Here is a 24,232-nt window from a genome sequence, read left to right as displayed (position 1 = left end):
GGATTCCTTGGCATTTTCTTACCTATGTGGTAGCTATTAATTATTTCTTGAGAGGTCTAGTAGTGTAGGTCAATTTGCTAACTTCTTTTTCAATTTACTTTATTAGAATTTAATGAATGCAAAGAAACTTAACTAATTTGCACCTAAAACATTCTCATCAGTCATTTGTGATGCTTGAACATTGTATCGTCGTGATCAGGGATTATAATAATGATTTGTATATTTAATAAGGGATATGAAGAGGTATGACGAACATCCCAAGGTTCAACACTCCATTTTACCTAAACCCCATTCGACTGCCCTTCTAAAGGAAGCTTGTATATAAACCAATTGTATGCACCAAAAGAAACCCCTTCACTTGTTGCGCAAAAGCTATAGTTGACCATCTTGTCATAAGACTCCTCATCACAAAGGCGAGGGCTACTCTATCCATGAAAGAATAAAAGAAGGTAAGGGCTACTCTATCAATAAAATAATAAAAGAAGAATTTTAGCATGGTGCCGTGGTGGGTATCCAGCATGGGGAGGAAAATCTAGTTGTTTATTGTAAAAAAAGTGAAGCAAAAGAAAAAAAAGCCATCCCCTATAGCATTTCATCAGCCTACAAAGAAAAAGTGAGTTTGACTAAAGTTTCTATCTCATGCAAGTCAAAGTTGCATATCTTCTTATTTTTATACAAATACTATAAGATAAATCAAGCAAAATGGCATAAATTAGGATTTGAATTCATTAGAAAGATGGTTTTCTCGACAAAGATGGTCATGTTGACGTGTGGATCTAGTTTCCTCCTTTCATGCTAGCTTTCCCTTTGAGCTTCTAAATGTGGGATGCCAATAGTTGGAGTGACAACACAATTCATCTTTATCAATTACGAGCTGATTCTAGTAACTTTAAGAGCTTGGAAATGGGAAAAAAAGAAATCTAAACCTTGTAAAAACACTCGTTTCACAAACAAGTGAATTGTTATGTGTTTTCCAGTATTGGCATAAAAGTTGACAAAAGATAGAGGCTAATCTCCAGCCTTCACTTTTCGCCTTTGTTCAAGTGATAATGGAAATTGAAGGAGGGGTATAGATACTTGAAGGATGTATTTCCAAACTATGTGTTAGGATAGCCCGTAAGCTATGATATTGATTGGATTACTAGTCCACACCATTGTGATCCCATTATAGGAAAATGAATTTTTTTATTTTAGGTTTGTTATGGTGGAGAATTGATCATGAATGAATGATGGCTAGCTTCTTGGATGCTTCTTGGATGCTTCCTGTCCAGCTTTGGAGATATATTGATCATGAATGAATGTTGGCTAGCTTCTTGGATGCTTTCTGTAAGGTTCCTTCCTCCAGCTTTGGAGATATAAAGGTGTAAGAACCTCCCCTTCAGTTTTCTGTAATCATCCCCCAATTCAGAATACAAGAAAACATTGTTTTTCCTTATTTTGGCCTAGAGAGAGAAAATATTATAGAGAGAGATAATAAAAATTTGAGATATTTTTGGATACAAAGTTTCTCCTAAAATCTAAGATGAATTCCCCTGAAGTAGAAGTTCAAAAATAATTTTCCAATGTGCATTAGAAATTGTTGGAATTAGGGTTGCAGGAAAGCACACAAAGCTTGGAGAAGAAGAAGCAAGAATGCACACAACACACTGTATTAGATTGTGTCAATGTACAAAAGATGAGTTAGCCCTAGAAGGATGGACGTATATACAAGCCGGGGGAAAAAAACCTCCTAAAGAGGGAAAAAGTGTCCCGGCGGTCCTAAGTGTGTTCACACACATCACTGCCTATATATATATGGCAACAAATCCCCCCTGGGAGTGATGGTGTGAACGAGAGCATGCACTCATGTATAGGGGAGTGCCATGCCCGAAGTAGATCAGTCCACAAAGGGGAGCAAGCCCAAAGCTTTGCAGAAAGCTTCGAACTTCTCACGAGGAAGCGCCTTTGTGAAAAGATCGACGAGGTTGTCCTGTGTTGACACATAGGCCAAGCTGATCTCTCCTGCTGAGAGTCTCTCCCTGACATAGTGATAATGCACCTCAATGTGCTTTGTGCGAGCATGAAAAACTGGGTTTCTCGCAACTGCCAATGCACTCTGACTGTCAGTGAAGATAGAGGTGGCAGACTCCTGTCCAACACCCAAGTCAGCCATAAGCCATCTGAGCCAAACACACTCAACCGTAGCTGTGAAAGCTGCCCTGTACTCAGCTTCACAACTAGAAGTGGCCACAGTAGGTTGCTTCTTGCTCAACCAAGATATGTATGAGCTACCAAGCATGAAACAAAAACCACTTGTGGACACTCTTGTGTCATAGCAACCAGCCCAATCTGAGTCCGAAAAAGCATGTAAATCTGGCAGCAACAATCCCCCCTTGGGATAAAACAACCCAAGATGTATGGTGCCACTCAAGTAGAGAAAGATGCGTTTAACTGCCTTCCAATGCTGAGACCCTGGGCTATGCATAAACTTGCTCACCTGTGAGACTGCAAACTGAATGTCCGGCCTCGTAATGCATACATAAATGAGGCAACCAACAGCTGTCTGATAGAGTGTGACATCAAAGTGATCTCCGGCATCATGAAGACTCAACTTCAAACCTTTCTCCATTGGAGTAGCAATAGGCTTGCAGTCTTCAAGGCCAAATCTCCGCAACAATGTCTCAATATACTTTGTCTGACACAAAGCAATACCTCCATCACACTGCTTAAATTGTATCCCCAAATAATGATGCAAATGCCCCAAATCTGACATCTCAAAAGAGGCATTCAAATCAGCCTTAAAATCAGCAATATGACTCTCATTTGGTCCTGTGAGCAGTATGTCATTGACATGGAGAGCAATGATTAGATGTACATCATCCACATGTTTAACATACAAAGTGCTTTCTGTTGGACTATTCTGAAAACCATGTGCAGTCAAATATGCATGTATCTTTTCATACCAAGCTCGTGGAGCTTGCTTTAAACCATATAAAGCCTTTTTCAACCTGCACACTTTGTTTTCCTGCCCTCTTTGAACAAAACCACGAGGCTGCGATACATACACCTCCTCATGCAAATCTCCATTCAAGAATGCAGTCTTCATGTCCAACTGATGTACATTCCAACCATTATGAGCTGCCAATGCACAAATGCTACAAATGGTAGTCATACGACAAGTGGGAGCAAAGGTCTCATCAAAATCAATGCCCTTTTCTTGAGCATAACCCTTTGCAACAAGTCTAGCCTTATAGCGATCAACACTGCCATCTGGCTTTCGTTTCAACTTAAAAACCCACTTACATCCAATGGCCTTTTTACCAATAGGCAAATCACACAAAGACCATGTACCATTCTTCATTATAGCATCATATTCACTTTGCATTGCAGCCAACCAATTTTCTGAATTTTGTGCCTCATCAAATGAAAGAAGTTCTTCCTCTTCACACATACTAGACACAGCCAAAGCATAACAATCTGATGTATAAGAGGCATGCTGAAAACCTGAACGAGTACGACTAGTCATAGGTGCATCAATCTTACTATCATGCAAGGTTTGCACCAGCCATTTTGGCATACCTCTAGCCTGCTCATTTTCAATCCTATCCTCATGAATTACATCCTGTAAATCTGCATCAGAAATAGGCTGATTTATGATGTCGTTTGAAATCTGCATAGGCTGAGTATTTGCCTCATTAGGACTTACATTTAAATTCCCACCTGTAAATAGAGGCAACAATGTATCAAATACATCCCGTGAGTTCACACCTGTCTCTTTGGTACATGATAACAAAGGCTGCACAGCATCTTCTACAAAAACAACATCTCGACTAATCAAGATACGCTTTGATCGTGGATGATACAATCTGTAACCCTTGCTCTCAGCACTGTAGCCAACAAAAATGCATTTGACAGCCTTATCATCCCATTTTCTGCGTTGTTGCATAGGCACTAAAGCATAGGCCAAGCAACCAAAGACACGCAAGTGACCAATAGAAGGCTTCCTGCCATGCCAAGCGTCGTATGGAGTAATAGACTGCAAGGCCTTAGTGGGACACCTATTGAGTACATATGCAGCACACATGACAGCCTCAAGCCAAAATGCATGTGGCAAAGCTTGGCTCTTGACCATACATCGTGCCATCTCCATAAGTGACCTATTTTTTCTCTCAGCAACACCATTTTGCTGAGGGGTATACGGCACTGTACATTGGTGTTTTATCCCACGACTAGCCAGAAATGTATCAAACTCTTTAGACATGTACTCCCTCCCTCGATCAGAACGGAGGGTGCCCACAGTACAATTGGATACATTTTCAACCATAAGAAAAAACTGTTTGAAGCACAAAAACACTTCGGACTTTGCCTTCAGTGGATATACCCATGCATGCCTTGAGTAATCATCAATGAAAGTCACGAAGTACAAGTGTTTACCAAATGACAGAGTTTGCATAGGCCCACATACATCACTATGTACAAGTTGCAATTTGCGAGTGGCCCGCACAAAACCATCCTTTGGAAACGCAGAACGCTACATTTTGCCCAAAAAGCAACCATATCAAATTTCTGCAAACGCAGCAAACTAGCAAAGTTCAGATGACCAAAACGAGCATGCCATTTTGCATCTGAAACTGTCTTTTCATCAAAAACTGCATTTGCTGAATCTTCCACACACTTGTCATAAGAATTGAGCCTATACAGCCCACGAAACAAGGTGCCAGATACAATAATTGTATCATCAGATGTCAAATCATTAACAGTACATCTGTCATCCACAAATTTGACTACAAGTCCAAGTCTAGCAAGCGCAGAGACAGACAATAGATTCTTCTTTATCCCTGGCACATACAAAGCATCTGAAAGTGTGAAAGCGCTGCCATTTGCAGCAGTAAGCATAATTTTACCAATGCCCTTCACTGGGTAAGAAGCATTATTGGCACATGTGACAGTATTCCCATTAGGGACAGCCTCAAGACAAGTGAACATATCACGATGCGAGGTAATGTGCTTTCAATTACGAGTTGATTCTAGAAACTTTAAGAAATAAGAACCTTGTAAAAACACTCCTTTCACAAACCAGTGAATTGTTATGTGTTTTCCAGTATTGGCATAAAAGTTGACAAAAGATAGAGGCTAATCTCCAGCCTTCACTTTCCGCCTTTGTTCAAGTGATAATGGAAATTGAAGGAGGGGTATAGATACTTGAAGGATGTATTTCCAAACTATGTGTTAGGATAGCTCGCAAGCTATGATATTAATTGGATTACTAGTCCACACCATTGTGATCCCATTATAGGAAAATGATTTTTTTAATTTTAGGTTTATTATGGTGGAGAATTGATCATGAATGAATGTTGGCTAGCTTCTTGGATGCTTCCTGTAAGGTTCCTTCTTCTAGCTTTGGAGATATAAAGGTGTAAGAACCTCCCTTTCAGTTTCTGTAATCATCCCCCAATTCAGAATACAAGAAAACATTGTTTTTCCTTATTTTGGCCTAGAGAGAGAAAATATTATAGAGAGAGATAATAAAAATTTGAGATATTTTTGGATACAAAGTTTCTCCTAAAATCTAAGATGAATTCCCCTGAAACAGAAGTTCAAAAAGAATTTCCAATGTGCATTAGAAATTAACCGATTATGTGTATTGGAGACCTTAGCCGAAGGGTCCACATTGTCAGAAATTTTTAATTAAGGTCCAAATAAGGTTCTAAATGACCAATAGGATTAATCTAGGTGTTAGGATGACAAATAAAAATACAAAGAATAAAATAAAATACTCCAAAAATGAGTAAATGGTCACATAAGATAAAGAGTTGACCAAGTACTGGGTTTATTAGTTAAAAATGAAGGTTTATTAGTAAAAAAATTAATTTTTGACACCTCCATAAGGAAGGAAAGGGCTCATGAGGGAGGTGATTTTTTTAATCATTGCCTTGAATTTTTAATTCAGAAAATGAGATATTTATATCTCTCCTCTCTCCTCCTGCAAACCAGATCAAAAAGTGAGCCAAACTGGTCCAAAAATTATCCAAAATGGATCAAACTGAAGCTGGAAGCCTCTAGATCCCAGTTGTACTTGGTTAATAGCCTCCCTCACCTAAAAATAGACCCTCATTCCTTTGTATTTTCATCTTTGAGTAATTACATGCTAGTATTATCTTCATTTTAGTGTAATTCTATTATCACTTTATTTTGCCTCTTCTTTTGGAAGCTTTGGAGCTTCACAATTCTCCATCCTCTCTTGGAGATTACCCTCCCCAACAACTTGGTGGCCAAAGCTTTCTTTGTGGGCTTCATCTCTTTCTTTAAAGAATCAAGCCACAATGAAAGGTAAGCCTTATTCCAATGGTTTTTCTATCTTCTCAATGGTTACCTCCTTCCCAACCCCTCTAATGCTTGGGAAATTTCAATTAAATTGTTTTTTCTTGAAATCAAGCTTTCTAAAGATTCATAATGTTCAAATGGTTTAATACTAATCTTTATGCTTAATTAGTATTTTTATGTTTAAATCTCTCTTTTTAGAAAGATTAATCATCTTTATGGTTAGATGCTTGTTAGAAAGATGGTTCTTAATGATAAACCCATTATCTTAAACAAAACTCTAGGCTTGACAAGTTAGAGAAAAAGATTAGGTATTTTTATGAAATGATGATTGATTTCTTTAAGCTTGTTTATGATTAAGAAGAATCATATTAATTTATTTTAAGTTGAAAGAGGGTTATGCTAACATTTTTGGAAATGTTCATCATACCTCTTCATATCCCTTATTAAATATACGAATCATTTGAAAGAGGGTTATGCTACAGGGGATGGCTTTTTTTTCTTTTGCTTCACTTTTTATACAATAAACAACTAGATTTTCCTCCCCATGCTGGATACCCACCACAACACCATTCTAAAATTATTCTTTTATTATTCTATTGATAGAGTAGCCCTTATCTTCTTCTATTCTTTCACGGATAGAGTAGCCCTCGCCTTTGTGAGGAGTCTTATGACAAGATGGTCAACTAAAGCTTTTGCACAACAAGTGAAGGGGTTTCTTTTGGTGCATACAATTGGTTTATATACAAGCTTCCTTTAAAGGGCAGTCAAATGGGGTTTAGATAAAATGGAGTGTTAAACCTTGGGATGTTCATCATACCTCTTCATATCCCTTATTAAATATACGAATCATTATTATAATCCTTGATCACAACGATACAATGTTCGAGCATCACAAATGACTGATGAGAATGTCCTAGATGCAAATTAGTTAAGTTTCTTTGCATTCACTAAATTCCAATAAAGTACATTGAAAAAGAAGTTAGGAAATTGACCTACACTAGACCTCTCAAGAAATAATTAGTAGCTACCACACAGGTAAGAAAATGCCAAGGAATCCCAAACAACCACCTTTAGCCAACAATTCCTAATGAGACTAGTACTAAATGATACTATCAGCTCAAAGGAATACATGCACCACAAAGCTTAGATTGCCAAAGAAAAGCACCTGTTAAGAGAAGATCAACAAATCTTAAACTTGTGTTAATAGAGAGGAAGAAACTTTGACACACCTTGTGTCATAGACAATGAAATAATGAGAGTTATTTCAACAAATGACTAAAACACCACCTCTCCATCTCAAAGATATCTACTTCCAAATCATGATTATACGCATGGGAGCTGGATCCAGTGGATATCTATCACAATTTGGAGATGATGATGATAACTCACATTTTTGTGGCACGGCTAAGAGGCAAGTACAAAAATAGCCTATAGAGTACCACCTCATCCATATACAAGCCTTGTGTACACTTAAAATGTACTAAATAGTACGCAACAAATATAAGAGCCATCATATTGTGCTACACAAAACTAAACTAAGACAAATGTGTACTAAAGGGAAACATGTTGACTCGTAGGTGGTTTATCCTTGGGCTTACAATTTTTTGTTGCTATACCAAGAGATACATTGTGTACTACCATGAAGACCAAGGAGATCCATGTGTACCATGACTAGACAATTGGGTACCCAAGGGAAGCGACCTTGACCTCCTACACTTGCGCTTTCCATTTATCTAAATCAACACTAATTATACCCATATTTACTCTTTTAGTATAAAAACTAATCCATTTATCTAAATGAATCATTTCCATAATTCTCATAAATTGAATGATTCTATAAAATTTGTGCATAACCTTCTTTTTTTTTCTTACTATTGAATAATGCTCGAAACTCCACTTTTAGCAAATCAATTATACCCATATTTACTCTTTTAGTATAAACACTAATCCATTTATCTAAATGAATCATTTCCATAATTCTCATAAATTGAATGATTCTATAAAATTTGTGCATAACTTTCTTTATTTTTCTTACTATTGAATAATGCTCAAAACTCCACTTTTAGCATAAAATTTATTTATGAATGTACATATATAAAGATAAATATAAAAAAAATTCTCTTTTCTCTATTTAAACAATTATGAATAAATACTATAAAAGTATTTTCCATAAATATAACAAAAGTCATTCTTTTAGCATTAAAATGTAGATGCCTAGAAAATGATGGGAATTCCTCTTTTTGCTTTAATAAATTTATGCATAAAAATAAGATCTATCTTTTTTTGGAAAATTTTGCCATAGCTTCGCCGCAACTTCTGAGAATGGTTAATTTCCTAACTTTAAATGAATATTCCTAATTGAAATATAATAAGAACTCCTCTTTTAAACTAAAATTTATTTATGTATACATAACATAATTATAATCATAATTACAATTAAATCTCTTGATTATTCTTTTAAAAAGTTAATTTAAACATTTAGAGAAATAGAATATAGTATTTTAAATAATAAAATATATATAACTTATTAAATAAAAGAACTTAAAATCACTAATTTTAAAGGATTATATTTTGGAATTAGATCAATAATATTATTTTTAAAGTTCATGCTATTCAATTTAAAAAAATAAATTTTTAAATTTAATATTTCTTGAAAATATTTTTTGTAGAGTAAACTTTTGAATAAAATTAAAAAAATATATTATAAAAAAATACAGTTATATAATTATAAAATAAAAGATATATTGAAAGATATATTTATATATCTAGTAATGATAAATATTTAGACTTGTTAATAAATATTATTAATAATGTTAATTTTTAAGTGGATAATAGTTTATCTTTAATTAGCTTTATGTTTATCTTAACTATCGAAGCAATCTTAGATAAATCTAATGAGATTTGAAGTGGATAACCTATTTTTTCTATATAATCACACATCTCTAGTATTATCCCACACTTATTTCTAGTACTATCCCATCATTGGGCCTTCATAATTTTTACTTTCTTAGCTTCCTTGAGAATGGGTTCTCAAAGTCGTAGGAGTCATAAACGTGATAGGACTAGTCGTCCACCAAGTTCAAGAGAAGGAGAGGAAAAGGGTAGCTCTTGAGAGAAAGAGAGAGTGGAGAGCACGTCAACGAGCAGCACCTTTCGTTTGGCGATCATCCAAGCCTTGCTCTTCCTCTTCCACTTCCTCTCCCTCCGCCCTCTTCCCCCCCACTACCCCTTAGTTTAGATAATCCACATGAACCCGCCCTTCCTGAGTCCCCTTCTCTTCCACAAGAACCCACCCCCCTCCTTTGGGCACCCATCATGTGGATAGGAAAGAACTATCAAAGTCAGGGGCACATCGTCGTGCCCATGCAATCTTCCATTTCTATTTCAAAGACCACGCCTTCATATCATAGGCATGCGTGCTTGATGCTTTGATCACATATTTATCTTTATATATGTAGTACATGCATAAATAAATTTTATGCTAAAAGTGGAGTTTTGAGCATTATTCAGTAGTCAGAAAAATAAAGAAGGTTATGCACAAATTTTATAGAATCATTCAATTTATGAGAATTATGGAAATGATTCATTTAGATACATGGATTAGTGTTTATACTAAAAGAGTAAATATGGGTATGATTGATTTCGTAAATTCCATGAATTTTTTTTTTCAAAAAGAAGAATATTGAGCATATTTTATTTTGAGAAATTTGAGAAGGAATGTGAAAATATTTATATGAATGCATTGAGAAAACATGGATAATTCTTAATCAGAAATAGGAATGATGTGAATAGATGTAGGAATGATGTCAATGGATATAGGATGATGTGGATGGATGTAGGATGATGTCAATGGATGTGAATGGATGTGAGTGGATGTAGGAATGATGTGAATGGATGTAAGAATGATGTGAATGGATGTGAATGGATGTAGGACAATGTAAATGGAATGAGATGTGAATTGAAGTAGAAGAATGTGGAATGATAAGAAATGACGTGGAATGATGTGGAAAGATGGGAGTTTGTTGGAACTTTATTTGTATCTGAGACGTGTTTTTAAAGATTGTTTTATGTCAAGAATGTTGGGGAAGCATTTTGACTATCTTGTCAAATAAGGTCGTGAGGACCTAAGTGAAAAGCTAACGGAGAGTCAATGAAGGACGTCTTGCGTGGCAAGATCGGCCGAGGTCTTGACCAGCCTCAGTTCGATTAAAATGGTGAGCTTCCGATATGGTGGAAGGAAGCGGCCTATGAGTGAAGCGCTAGTAGGTGACCTGCGCGTGAAGGAACCTGCGCGAAGGAACCTAGAGGGTGCTGACCATACGTTGCTCGGGCTCTGGGTCGCCCACCAAGATACCCACGCGTGCAACGAGGAAGAAAAATGAGTTAGAGCTGTTTTGTGAAAACAGGCATGGATCTGGTTGATTGGCCTTGCTGGTCTTTAACGGATGAGTTCATAGCTCTTTTTACATGGATCTTGTTGGTTGATCTTGCTGATCTCCAACTAAGAGTCCATATGGTTTTTATGTGATTAAACTCCTAGGTACTATGGGCTAGGAACTATTGAAAAGGCCCTTGAGTGAGTAGGTGGTGAGCGTTTTGGTTGCCGATAATGCCATAGGTATGATAAGGAAGGAATGACTGAAATTGGATTTTATGGTTGGAAAGTGGAAAAGTTGGAAATTGGATCTGGAAATAGAATACTGAGGATTAGGATGGAAATACTATGGTTTCATTCCAATTTTGCTTTAAAGACATTTGAATTTGTGAAAAAGGCAATTTCATATTGGGTGTGTAAGTGGTCTGTCTATTTAATTTTTGCATGAGAGCCGGCTAGGAGGCCTGGGAACTCTTTTCCTTTGTACCCGGGACAAAACATAGCCAAATTTTCATAATGGATCCTTTCAATACAGTGATTGGGTAGTTGGCTAACCCATGGGATTGGATGGGGTTAGGCTGGACTTATGGATTCCTATAATAAAATTCAATTCTGTTCAAGTTACGATAGTTGAAGTAAATCACAGATAATCCTTGTTCTATGGAAAAGAATCCACGGTTGTGCCTCTTTGACGAGGAAAAAAGCATTGGTCTCTATGATCCAAGTGCAAGTTCCTCCCTTGATCCGGCCATGTGATCCGCGGGTTCGGTCGGGATGCAAAAGGGAGGTTAAGGCTCTTGAGACTACGTTAGAAGATTTTTCCTGGAAGAATCGCCGGTGCTTTCTGGGCGGGGGGCGTTTCTTCCGGGCTTGGTTTTGGTGAACCGAGGGATTAGTCTCTTGTTCGGACATTCGTGGGCAAGGCACTGAGTGTGAAACCCTGCCTTGCCATGCAAGAGGTTGCTACTTCCGCTACTAGCTCCCCGGATTCCCCGATGCGCGAAAGGGGAAGGGGTATCACACTTCCTAAGAATAAGAAGACTATTAGATTGGATGGATATAAATACTAATGTAAAGTTTCATAGTCTTAATCATGAAGCTCTTCATGCAATAAAACTCATGGACTATAAAAAAGAATTCAATATTGGGCTAGCTATGAGAATCTAAAATGACTGCCATGGATAAAAAAATATAGGTAGAAAAAGAATTGATGGGCTTCTCGATCATCTTGGTACCAACCTCCATATTCAAGCCCAAACCCTTTGCACAAAATACAAGATATATTGGTATGTTAAATGATGATAAGTCTTACCCATCAAGATTAGCACCAAGCTCAATGGCTTAGGCTTTAGTACTTGCTTTTTGGACTAGCCCATCATGCTTAGCACCAAGCTTAGTGGCCTAGGATTTGGTATTTGCTTTTGGTTTTACAAATTTTTTGCATGAATAAACTTGTTCTAAGGTCATGCTCCCCCTCTCCTTAGAATGTACCCATCACTCTATTTTTAAACAAATTTGGCTACCTAGATGCTCATGGTTGGTAGGCTAGACACACAATGTTCCTCATGATATAATGAACCTTCTCCCTTGAGGTCAAGTAAAATCTCAAGATATAAGGAGTTGGAAGAGACCCACAAGCAATCCTCATGGTGTATTGGTGGAAATAAAAGGCTTTTCTTTTGAGATTGACACCAATCCTCCCAAGAGCTAGTTTCATAATGATATCAAGAAAAGGTTCAAGATAAATCGAGTTTATCTCTAAACAATCTGCTTGTATAAAATATCTAATTTAATGATGCGATTGAGAGATGTTATATCAAGAATGACTTTATATTTTGAATATCTAAATGAAAAATGACATTTGATTAGGCACTTTTATTTTAGGGCTTCTCAATTTGTGATTGTGCCATAGGATACTCATTACTATTTGGATAGGTCCGAAAACAAGTAAATGACTCTACACACAACTCTACAACTAGCCTAGAGGGGTGATTTATTTACATGTACACATTTCTAATATCAAATAAATCCATCAACGACAAAATTTATTCCTTAGCTTGCCTTAGATTGTGTCATGGGGATTTTTTCAAAGGGCAACATTGACCATATTGGCAAGAGCTAGGTTGTCCTCCGTTGCCATGCTGGATAGGCTCTAAGCTCAATGCTCTATTAATAAGAGGCAATAAGTTACTCTCCAAGGATGGAATTTGACCTAAATGTAATGCTAGAAATCTTATAGGAAGAGAGCTAGCACTCTCTCGCAGGTCTATAAAATTTAAGCCCATGTGTGTCATATCATCACTCCCTAGCCAACATGAGTTATTGTGCCTCCCTCTCTTTTTATTTGCACAATGTATCTCTTGGTATAGCAACCACAAAAAATGTAAGCCCAAGGATAAACCACCTGTGAGTCAACATGTTTCCCTTTAGTACACATTTGTCTTAGTTTAGTTTTTTTGTAGCACAATACACATTTGTCTTCGTTTAGTTGTTTAGTTTTGTGTAGCACAATATAATGGCTCTTATATTTTTCGCGTACTAATTAGTACATTTTAAGTGTACACAAGGCTTATATATGGATGAGGTGGTACTCTATAGGAAATGCACTTTTAGGCATATAGAACAAGAATGCCATTTTCCATCATGTACACTTATATAATTAATGAGGTTACCATAGCCATTACTTCTCATAAATTTATTGTATTACTAAAAACTAACTTCAACTGCTAAGGTGCTTAAGTGTGCTACAATAAATTCATTTGCATAAGTATCTATCTAACTTCAACTGTTAAGGTTCTTGTGAGTGTGCTACAACAAATTTGTCTGTATATAAGGATCTATCTACCTAGTTTAATAGAATAAGTAATAAAGGGTACAACGTGGCCGGGAGATGGAGTTTCAGGGTTCAACCAATGCCACTCTCTTGAATCTCACAAAAACAGGGCTAAATTTATGCCCTCTTGAAGTAAGAGGCGATAGAAGGCAACACCTTAAATGAGGAGAGGGGGATATCAACATGCCACTTCCACTATATGAGTTAGTGAGAGGATGGACTATATGGATGAAGTGGTACATTAGAGGCTATTGTACTTGCCTCTTAGCCATGCCACAAAATTTTGAGGAGTTGTCGTCGCTATCTCCAAGTTATGATAAATATGCAATAGATCTAACTTCCATGAATAATATGATGCTGATCTTGAAGTAGCGATCTTTGATGTAGAGGATGATCTTGGAAGTAGCAATTATCTATCTTTGATGTAGATGACATCAAATTTGAATAACTCTTCTTATGTAATAGCAAAACCTAGAAGGTGCACTTGGATTGTTCCCAAGGTGAGTGTGGTTAATCTTCTCTCAGTGGGTGCTTTTCCTTGCCAATCCATTCATCAATGTACACTCCTTAATGACCTCATACTATGGTTTGGTACGAGTCTCATTAGTCCTTGTTCGCTGGAGGTTGTTTTGTTTGGGCTTTTTTTGTAGCTTCTTACCTATGTGGTAGTAGATATTTATTATTTCCTGAAAGCGCTAGTGTAGGAGGTCAAGGTCGCTTCCCTTGGGTACCCAATTGTGTAGTCATGGTACACATGGATCTCCTTGGTCTTCATGGTAGTATACACATGATTCTCCTTGTTTTGTGACTCTATTTTTGTACTTGCCTCTTAGGCGTGCCACAAAAATTTGAGTTATCATCATCATCTCCAAATTGTGATAGATATCCATTGGATCTAGCTCCCATGCGTATAATCATGATTTGGAAGTAGATATCGTTGATGGAGAGGTGGTGTTTTAGTCCTTGGTTTAAATAACTCTCATTATTTCATTGTCTATGACACAAGGTGCGTCAAAGTTTCTACCTCTCTATTAACACAAGTTTAAGATTTGTTGATCTTCTCTTAACAGGTGCTTTCCTTTGGCAATCTAAGCTTTGTGGTGCATGTATTCTTTTGAGCTGATAGTATCATTTAGTACTAGTCTCATTAGGCATTGTTGGCTAAAGGTGATTGTTTGGGATTCCTTGGCATTTTCTTACCTATGTGGTAGCTATTAATTATTTCTTGAGAGGTCTAGTGTAGGTCAATTTGCTAACTTCTTTTTCAATGTACTTTATTAGAATTTAGTGAATCCTTAGGTTTGTTATGGTGGAGAATTGATCATGAATGAATGTTGGCTAGCTTCTTGGATGCTTCCTATAAGGTTCCTCCCTCCATCTTTGAAGATATAAAGGTGTAAGAACCTCCCCTTTAGTTTCTGTAATCATTCCCCAATTCAGAATACAAGAAAACATTGTTTTTCCTTGTTTTGGCCTAGAGAGAGAAAATGGTATAGAGAGAGGTAATACAAATTTGAGATATTTTTGGATACAAAATTTCTCCTAAAATCTAAGATGAATTCCCTTGAAACAAAAGTTCAAAAAGAATTTTCCAATGTGCATTAGAAATTAACTGAATATGTGTATTGAAGACCTTAGCCTAAGGGTCCACAATTTCACAAATTTTTTATTAAGGTCCAAATAAGGTTCTAAAGGGCCAATTGGATTAATCCAAGTGTTGGGATGACAAAAATACCAAGAATAAAATAAAATACCCCAAAAATGAGTGAATGCTCACATAAGATAAAGAGTTAACGAAGAACAGGGTTTATTAGTTAAAAATTAAGTTTTCTAGTAAAAAAATTAATTTTTGACTCCTTAGTAAGAAAGGAAAGGGCTCATGAAGGAGGCGCCTTTTTTCATCATTGCCTTGTATTTTCAATTCAAAAAATGAGATATTTATATCTCTCATCTCTCCTCCTGCAAACTAGATCAAAAAGTGAGCCAAGCTGGTCCAAAAATTATCCAAAATCAAAGGTAAGCCTTAATTCAATGGTTTTTCTATCTTCTCAACGGTTACCTCCTTCCGAACCCCTCTTATGCTTGGGAAGCTTTCAATTAAATGGTTTTTTCTTGAAATCAAGCTTTCTAATGATTCATAATGTTTAAATGGTTTAATACTAATCTTTATGCTTAATTAGTGTTTTTATATTTAAATCTCTCTTTTTGGAAAGATTAATCATCTTTATGGTTAGATCTTTGTTAGAAGGATGGTTCTTAACGATAAAATTATTATCTTAAACAAAACTCTAGGCTTGATAAGTTAGAGAAAAAGATTAGGTATTTTTATGATCTTAATCTAGTTAAAAATGATGATTAATTTTTTTAAGCTTATTTATGATTAAGAAAAATCATATTATTTTATTTTAAGATGAAAAAGGGTTATTCTAACATTTTTGGAAATAAGGAATGGATATTTAAGAATAACCAAGAGATTTAATTATAATTATACCTATAATTATGTTATGTATACGTAAATAAATTTTAGTTTAAAAGAGAAGTTCTTATTATATTTCAATTATGAATATTCATTTAAAGTTAGGAAATCAAACATTCTTAGAAGTTGCAGCGAAACTATGGCAAAATTTTCCAAAAAAAGATAAATCTTATTTTTATGCATAAATTTAATAAAGCAAAAAGAGGAATTCCCATCATATTCTAGGCATAGACATTTTTATGCTTAAAGATTGATTTTTGTTATATTTATGAAAAATACTTTTATAGTATTTATGCATAATTGTTTAAATAGAGAAAAGAGGGTTTTTGTTATATTTATCTTGATATATGTACATGCATAAATAAATCTTATGCTAAAAGTGGAGTTTTGAGCATTATTCAATAGTAAGAAAAATAAAGAAGGTTATGCACAAATTTTACAGAAATTTCAATTTATGAGAATTATGGAAATGATTCATTTAGATAAATGGATTAGTGTTTATACTAAAAGAGTAAATATGGGTATAATTGATTTTGTAAATTCCATGAATCTTTTATTCAAAAAGAAGAATAGCTCAACACGAGTTGTCACTCATGTTGTGCCTAGTAGACCATTTCACCTTTATGCTACTAGCGCATTTGGTAGTTGAGATGATGGGATCTTTGACATTGATTCTATAGTTGGACTACACCTACCTAGTCTAATCGAGTTATAGCATACTTATCCTGCGAGCTCACCTATTTAGCATGTTATCATTATAGACCGCTTGTATATAGTACTCTAGTACTTATGTTGGTTTTCACTTATCTTTTATAGAACTCTTTTGAAAACAAGAAGAAGAAGAAGAAGATTTCAGCCTTCCATCCATTGTTGTGTGAGCATGTGTGTGCTTGCAAGAGCTCAAGCTCTCTCTCCTCCTCCAATCTTTTCATCCCTCAGTGCATGTCTTATTAGAGGCTAGGGCACTTGCAACTTCCAAAGTTTCTTGCCTTTTCCATGGCTTTATTTTCTCTTGCTTTGATCTTAGCCTCATCTTCTCTAGACTAGAGTGGTTCTCTCTAAGTGGACGTGTGGAGCTATAATAGGGATGGCATGGTTAGCATCTTTGTGGGAGCTATCCTCTTGGATTACGCATAGACACATCTCAATCCAGCTAACCCTTAGCAGAGCAAGATCATCTTAGCCGCATCTTCTCTAGACTAGAGTGGTTCTCTCTATGTGGACAAGTGGAGCTATAAGAGGGATGGCATGGTTAGGATCTTTGTGGGAGCTGTCCTCTTGGATTAGGCAGCAGAGACACATCTCAATCCAGCTGACCCTTCGTAGTAGTAAGATCACCAAGAACTATCCCAGATTACCTCCTACAAATCCCATGTATTACCTAGAAGATTTAGGACATCTTAGCATCCTTCTCGTTCTTCACAAAGGACAATCCAAGTTGCTCTCAAGCAAGCCCATCAAGAGATTGGTCTCTTTCTCCAGTCAGCTTCCTGAGAGTGAAAAGGGGCCTTTCAAGAGTTTTACATCTTTATGCCAACACAATGCCTAGATCGAGAGACTACTCTTGAAGGCACTGAAGAGAGGTGAGGTTGTGTCTAATGTGGAGGCCACTTGCATTGCTCTCTTGAGGCATTAGAGCGGTAAAGGGTGGAGTACAAATACCATGTAAGAGTTTCCTTTTTCTCATGCCACCGTGGAAATGTCTAGTAGGGTCATATCCTATGAGTCTCATTTCATGTACATCCTCCCTCTTTTTTACATTTACGATGCATGCTAACCAAAGCCCTCGAGGATTGTGTTGGCATACGTGGGGCCAAACTTATATCAAACCTCAAGTACATCTCAAGGGGTTGTTTATTCCATGTACCTCGCCAAGCCCAAGATGACACACCACTGTACGTTTTTAAATAATATTTATGGTTGTAATATTATATACTCATTTGAGACCATAATCTTGACAAGAAAAAAATGAGAATAAAAGTGACCTGCTCATCAAGTTGGGGCAAGAGAAACTTTTGAAAATTAAAAGGTTACAACCCTTAAAAATTTGCCTACCTTCAACTCAAATTTCAAAATGTAATTTTCAAAAATCTGATTCAAGTTGGATTTACACTAAACCCGAGTTTTTTTTTGGAGCACTTGGGAGGCACCCTTGCGAAAATTAGAGGTAGGACGTAGAGGCTTCTAGAACCCTCGGAAAGGAATGTTCGGGAAGCAGGTAGTAGCTCCAAGAAGGCCCTACTACTACGTTTATAATAAACCTCCACAGAGCGACTCTCCTCATCTCATCGCATCTCAATTCGCCAGCAGCAGCTACATACACACACACACTCTCTCTCTCTCTCTCTCTCTCTCTGCCGCCTTCCTCTGCCCTCACAGCAGTACAGTACAGTACAGTAGAAGGAAGAAATGGCCCTCTCTTTGTTCGGCCGCAGCAGATCAGGCGAAGATCCCTTCGACTCCCTGCTCTTCGATTCGCTCGCCTTCCCGTCTTTCTCTTCCTCTCTGCGCGCCAGCTTCCCGGAGCACCCCAGCTTCGCCCGGGACGTGGCTGCGGTGGCTAATACGCAGGTGGACTGGAAGGAGACCTCGGATTCCCACATCTTCAAGGCCAACCTGCCTGGTAAGAATATCGCCCCCCCCCTTTCCCCCTTCCTCCTCCGTCTCTTTTATCGGAATTGACTGCTCATGAGCAAAGCCGTGTGCCCCGCTCTGCAGGTCTGGCCAAGGAGGACGTGAAGGTGCAGGTGGAAGACGGGCGCGTGCTGCAGATCAGCGGCGAGCGCAAGAAGGAGGAGACGGCTTCCTCGGACAGGTGGCACCGCGTAGAGCGGGCGCAGGGCAGCTTCCTTCGACAGTTCCGCCTCCCCGACAACGCCAAGGTGGAGGAGGTGAAGGCGGCCATGGAGAACGGCGTGCTCACCGTCACCGTCCCCAAAGTGCCCCCGCCGGAGCCCAAGTCTGCCGTCAGAAGTGTCCAGATCTCGGGCTGAGAGAAATCGTTCAAAGACTCTCTCTCTCTCTCTGGCTATGTATGTGGTCGAGTCATGTGTGTTTATATTACAGGGTCCTTCCTGGATGTGTAGTAGAGGGACCAGTTTTGGGTGTTCTTGTACAAGCTATTAAAAAAAAAAAAGAAGAATGTATCACAACCTCTCTTTTTAAAGAATTGAAAGCTTTTGTCGATGATGTCTATCTAGCTTTACTTGTTCAACATCACGGACATGTATGATCATTTGTTTTTGCTGATGTTTAGCATATATGAATGAGGAGAGAGAGAGAGAGAGAGTGAGTGAGAGGATGGACTATATGGATGAAGTGGTACATTAGATGCTATTGTACTTGCCTCTTAGCCATGCCACAAAATTTTGAGGAGTTGTTGTCGCTATCTCCAAGTTTTGATAAATATGCAATGGATCTAACTTTCATGAATAATATGATGTTGATCTTGAAGTAGCGATCTTTGATGTAGAAGATAATCTTGGAAGTAGCGATCTAATCTTGATGTAGACGACGTCAAATTTAAATTACTCTTCTTATGTCATAGCAAAACCTAGCAGGTGCACTTGGACTGTTCCCAAGATGAGTGTGGTTGATCTTCTCTCAGTGGGTGCTTTTCCTTGCCAATCCATTCAATGTGCACTCTTTAATGACCTCATACTATGGTTTGGTACGAGTCTCATTAGTCCTTGTTAGTAGCTAGAGGTTGTTTTGTTTGGGCTTTTTTTTTTGCATTTTCTTACCTATGTGGTAGTAGATATTTATTATTTCCTGAAAGCGAAGTGTAGGAGGTCAAGGTCGCTTCCCTTGGGTACCCAATTGTGTAGTCATGGTACACATGGATCTCCTTGGTCTTCATGCTAGTACACAATGTATCTCTTGGTATACCAACCACAAAAATTGTAAGCCCAAGGATAAACCATGTTTCCCTTTAGTACACATTTGTCTTAGTTTAGTTTTGTGTAGCACAATATGATGGCTCTTATATTTGTCGCGTACTAATTAGTACATTTTAAGTGTACACAAGGCTTGTATATGGATGAGGTGGTACTCTGTAGGCTATTTTTGTACTTGCCTCTTAGCCATGCCACAAAAATGTGAGTTATCATCATCATCTCCAAATTGTGATAGATATCCACTCCATCCAACTCCCATGCGTATAATCATGATTTGGACGTAGATATCTTTGAGATGGAGAGGTGGTGTTTTAGTCATATGTTGAAATAACTCTCATTATTTCATTGTCTATAACACAAGGTGCGTGAAAGTTTCTTCCTCTCTATTAAGACAAGTTTAAGATTTGTTGATCTTCTCTTAAACAGGTGCTCTTCTTTGGCTATCTAGCTTTGTGGTGCTTGTATTCCTTTGAGCTGATAGTATCATTTAGTACTAGTCTCATTAGGCATTGTTGGCTAAAGGTGGTTGTTTGGGATTCCTTGGCATTTTCTTACCTATGTGGTTGTTAGTAGCTAGAGGTTGTTTTGTTTGGGCTTTTTTTTTGCATCTTCTTACCTATGTGGTAGTAGATATTTATTATTTCCTGAAAGCGCAAGTGTAGGAGGTCAAGCTCGCTTCCCTTGGGTACCTAATTGTGTAGTCATGGTACACATGGATCTCCTTGGTCTTCATGCTAGTACACAATGTATCTCTTGGTATAGCAACCACAAAAATTGTAAGCCCAAGGATAAACCATGTTTCCCTTTAGTACACATTTGTCTTAGTTTAGTTTTGTGTAGCACAATATGATGGCTCTTATATTTGTCGCGTACTAATTAGTACATCGTAAGTGTACACAAGGCTTGTATATGGACGAGGTGGTACTCTATAGGCTATTTTTGTACTTGCCTCTTAGCCGTGCCACAAAAATGTGAGTTATCATCATCATCTCCAAATTGTGATAGATATCCACTGGATCCAACTCCCATGCGTATAATCATGATTTGGAAGTATATATCTTTGAGATGGAGAGGTGGTGTTTTAGTCATTTGTTGAAAGAACTCTCATTATTTCATTATCTATAACACAAGGTGCGTCAAAGTTTCTTCCTCTCTATTAACACAAGTTTAAGATTTGTTGATCTTCCCCTCTTAGTGCTCTTCTTTGGCTATCTAGCGTTGTGGTGCATGTATTCCTTTGAGCTAATAGTATCATTTAGTACTAGTCTCATTAGGCATTGTTGGCTAAAGGTGGTTGTTTGGGATTCCTTGTGGTGCATGTATTCCTTTGAGCTGATAGTATCATTTAGTACTAGTCTCATTAGGCAATGTTGGCTAAAGGTGGTTGTTTGGGATTCCTTGGCATTTTCAATGTACTTTAATAGAATTTAGTGAATGCAAAGAAGCTTAACTAATTTGCACCTAGGACATTCTCATCAGGCATTTGTGATGCTCGAACATTGTATCGTTGTGATCAAGTATTATAATAATGATTCGTATATTTAATAAGGGATATGAAGAGGTATGATGAACATCCCAAGGTTCAACACTCCATTTTACCTAAACCCCATTCGAAAGGAAGCTTGTATATAAATCAATTGTATGCACCAAAAGAAACCCCTTCACTTGTTGCGCAAAAGCTATAGTTGACCATCTTGTCATAAGACTCCTCATCACATAGGCGAGGGCTACTCTATCCATGAAAGAATAAAAGAAGATAAGGGCTACTCTATCAATAAAATAATAAAAGAAGAATTTTAGCATGGTGTTGTGGTGGGTATCTAGCATGGGGAGGAAAATCCAGTTGTTTTGTAAAAAAAAGTGAAGCAAAAGAAAAAAAAGCCATCCCCTATAGCATTTCATCAACCTACAAAGAAAAAGTGAGTTTGATTAAAGTTTCTATCTCATGCAAGTCAAAGTTGCATATCTTCTTATTTTTATACAAATACTATAAGATAAATCAAGCAAAATGGCATAAATTAGGATTTGAATTCATTAGAAAGATGGTTCTCTCGACAAAGATGGTCATGTTGAAGTGTAAATCTAGTTTCCTCCTTTCATGCAAGCTTTCCCTTTGAGCTTCTAAATGTGGGATGCCAACAGTTGGAGTGACAACACAATTCATCTTTATCAATTACGAGTTGATTCTAGAAACTTTAAGAAATTAGAACCGTGTAAAAACACTCCTTTCACAAACAAGTGAATTGTTATGTGTTTTCCAGTATTGGCATAAAAGTTGACAAAAGATAGACGCCAATCTCCAGCCTTCACTTTCCGCGTTTGTTCAAGTGATAATGGAAATTGAAGGAGGGGTATAGATAGTTGAAGGATGTATTTCCAAACTATGTGTTAGGATAGCTCGCAAGCTATGATATTAATTGGATTACTAGTCCACACCATTGTGATCCCATTATAGGAAAATGATTTTTTTAATTTTAGGTTTGTTATGGTGGAGAATTGATCAATAATGAATGCTGGCTAGCTTCTTGGATGCTTCCTGTAAGGTTCCTTCCTCCAAATTTGGAGATATAAAGGTGTAAGAACCTCCCCTTCAGTTTCTGTAATCATCCCCCAATTCAGAATACAAGAAAACATTGTTTTCCCTTATTTTGGCCTAGAGAGAGAAAATATTATAGAGAGAGATAATAAAAATTTGATATATTTTTTGATACAAAGTTTCTCCTAAAATCTAAGATGAATTCCCTTGAAAGAGAAGTTCAAAAAGAATTTTCCAATGTGCAATAGAAATTAACCGATTATGTGTATTGGAGACCTTAGCCGAAGGGTCCACATTGTCAGAAATTTTTAATTAAGGTCCAAATAAGGTTCTAAATGACCAATAGGATTAATCCAGGTGTTAGGATGACAAATAAAAATACAAAGAATAAAATAAAATACTCCAAAAATGAGTAAATGCTCACATAAGATAAAGAGTTGAACAAGTACTAGGTTTATTAGTTAAAAATGAAGGTTTATTAGTAAAAAATTTAATTTTTGACACCTCCGTAAGGAAGGAAAGGGCTCATGAGGGAGGTGATTTTTTTTAATCATTGCCTTGAATTTTTAATTCAAAAAATGAGATATTTATATCTCTCCTCTCTCCTCCTACAAACCATATCAAAAAGTGAGCCAAACTGGTCCAAAAATTATCCAAAATGGATCAAACTGAAGCTGGAAGCCTCTAGATCCCAGTTGTACTTGGTTAATAGCCTCCCTCACCTAAAAATAGACCCTCATTCCTTTGTATTTTCATCTTTGAGTAATTACATGTCAGTATTATCTTCATTTTAGTGTAATTCTATTATCCCTTTATTTTGCCTCTTCTTTTGGAATTAGCTTTGGAGCTTCACAATTCTCCATCCTCTCTTGGAGATTACCCTCCCCAACTTGGTGGCCAAAGCTTTCTTTGTGGGCTTCATTTCTTTCTTTAAAGAATCAAGCCAAAATCAAAGGTAAGCCTTATTCCAATGGTTTTTCTATCTTCTCAATGGTTACCTCCTTCCCAACCCCTCTAATGCTTGGTAAGGTTTCAATTAAATGGTTTTTTCTTGAAATCAAGCTTTCTAATGATTCATAATGTTTAAATGGTTTAATACTAATCTTTATGCTTAATTAGTATTTTTATATTTAAATCTCTCTTTTTGGAAAGATTAATCATCTTTATGGTTAGATGTTTGTTAGAAAGATGGTTCTTAATGATAAACCCATTATCTTAAACAAAACTCTAGGCTTGACAAGTTAGAGAAAAAGATTAGGTATTTTTATGAAATGATGATTGATTTCTTTAAGCTTGTTTATGATTAAGAAGAATCATATTAATTTATTTTAAGTTGAAAGCGGGTTATGCTAACATTTTTGGAAATGAGGAATGGATATTTTAGAATAATCAAGAGATTTAATTATAATTATGATTATAATTTTCAATTAGGAATATTCATTTAAAGTTAGGAAATTAAACATTCTCAGAAGTTGCAGCGAAGCTATGGCAAAATTTTCGAGAAAAAGATGGATCTTATTTTTATGCATAAATTTAATAAAGCGAAAAGAGGAATTCCCATCATATTCTAGGCATCTACATTTTAATGCTAAAAGAATGATTTTTGTTATATTTATGGAAAATACTTTTATAGTATTTATGCATATTTGTTTAAATAGAGAAAAGAGGATTTTTTTTATATTTATCTTTATATATATACATTCATAAATATATTTTATGCTGAAAGTGGAGTTTTGAGCATTATTCAATAGTAAGAAAAATAAAGAAGGTTATGCACAAATTTTATAGAATCATTCAATTTATGAGAATTATA

General features: G+C 36.6%; 1 protein-coding gene across 1 annotated transcript; it reads left to right on the top strand.

The window, feature by feature from the left end:
* Positions 1-18,369: 18,369 nt before the first annotated feature.
* Positions 18,370-19,145, top strand: LOC147613949 (18.1 kDa class I heat shock protein-like). Its single transcript, XM_086781266.1, has 2 exons — positions 18,370-18,610; positions 18,706-19,145. Exons 1-2 carry the CDS (start codon positions 18,397-18,399, stop codon positions 18,978-18,980), a joined length of 489 nt encoding a protein of 162 aa, XP_086637392.1. The 5' UTR covers positions 18,370-18,396; the 3' UTR covers positions 18,981-19,145.
* The last annotated feature ends 5,087 nt before the right edge of the window (positions 19,146-24,232 follow it).

The sequence above is a fragment of the Cibotium barometz genome, chromosome 43 (assembly GCF_041138505.1).
Source record: "Cibotium barometz isolate CiBa-2024 chromosome 43, ASM4113850v1, whole genome shotgun sequence".
NCBI lineage: Eukaryota > Viridiplantae > Streptophyta > Polypodiopsida > Cyatheales > Cibotiaceae > Cibotium > Cibotium barometz.
This window is presented reverse-complemented; position numbering and strand designations above follow the sequence as displayed.

What these genes read in the sequence shown, in the direction of transcription:
- LOC147613949 (XM_086781266.1), top strand. Translation starts at nt 18,397, where the DNA reads ATGGCCCTCTCTTTGTTCGGCCGCAGCAGATCAGGCGAAGATCCCTTC. An exon ending in CTTCAAGGCCAACCTGCCTG is followed by an intron (nt 18,611 to 18,705) that starts GTAAGAATATCG and finishes CCCGCTCTGCAG; the next exon opens with GTCTGGCCAAGGAGGACGTG.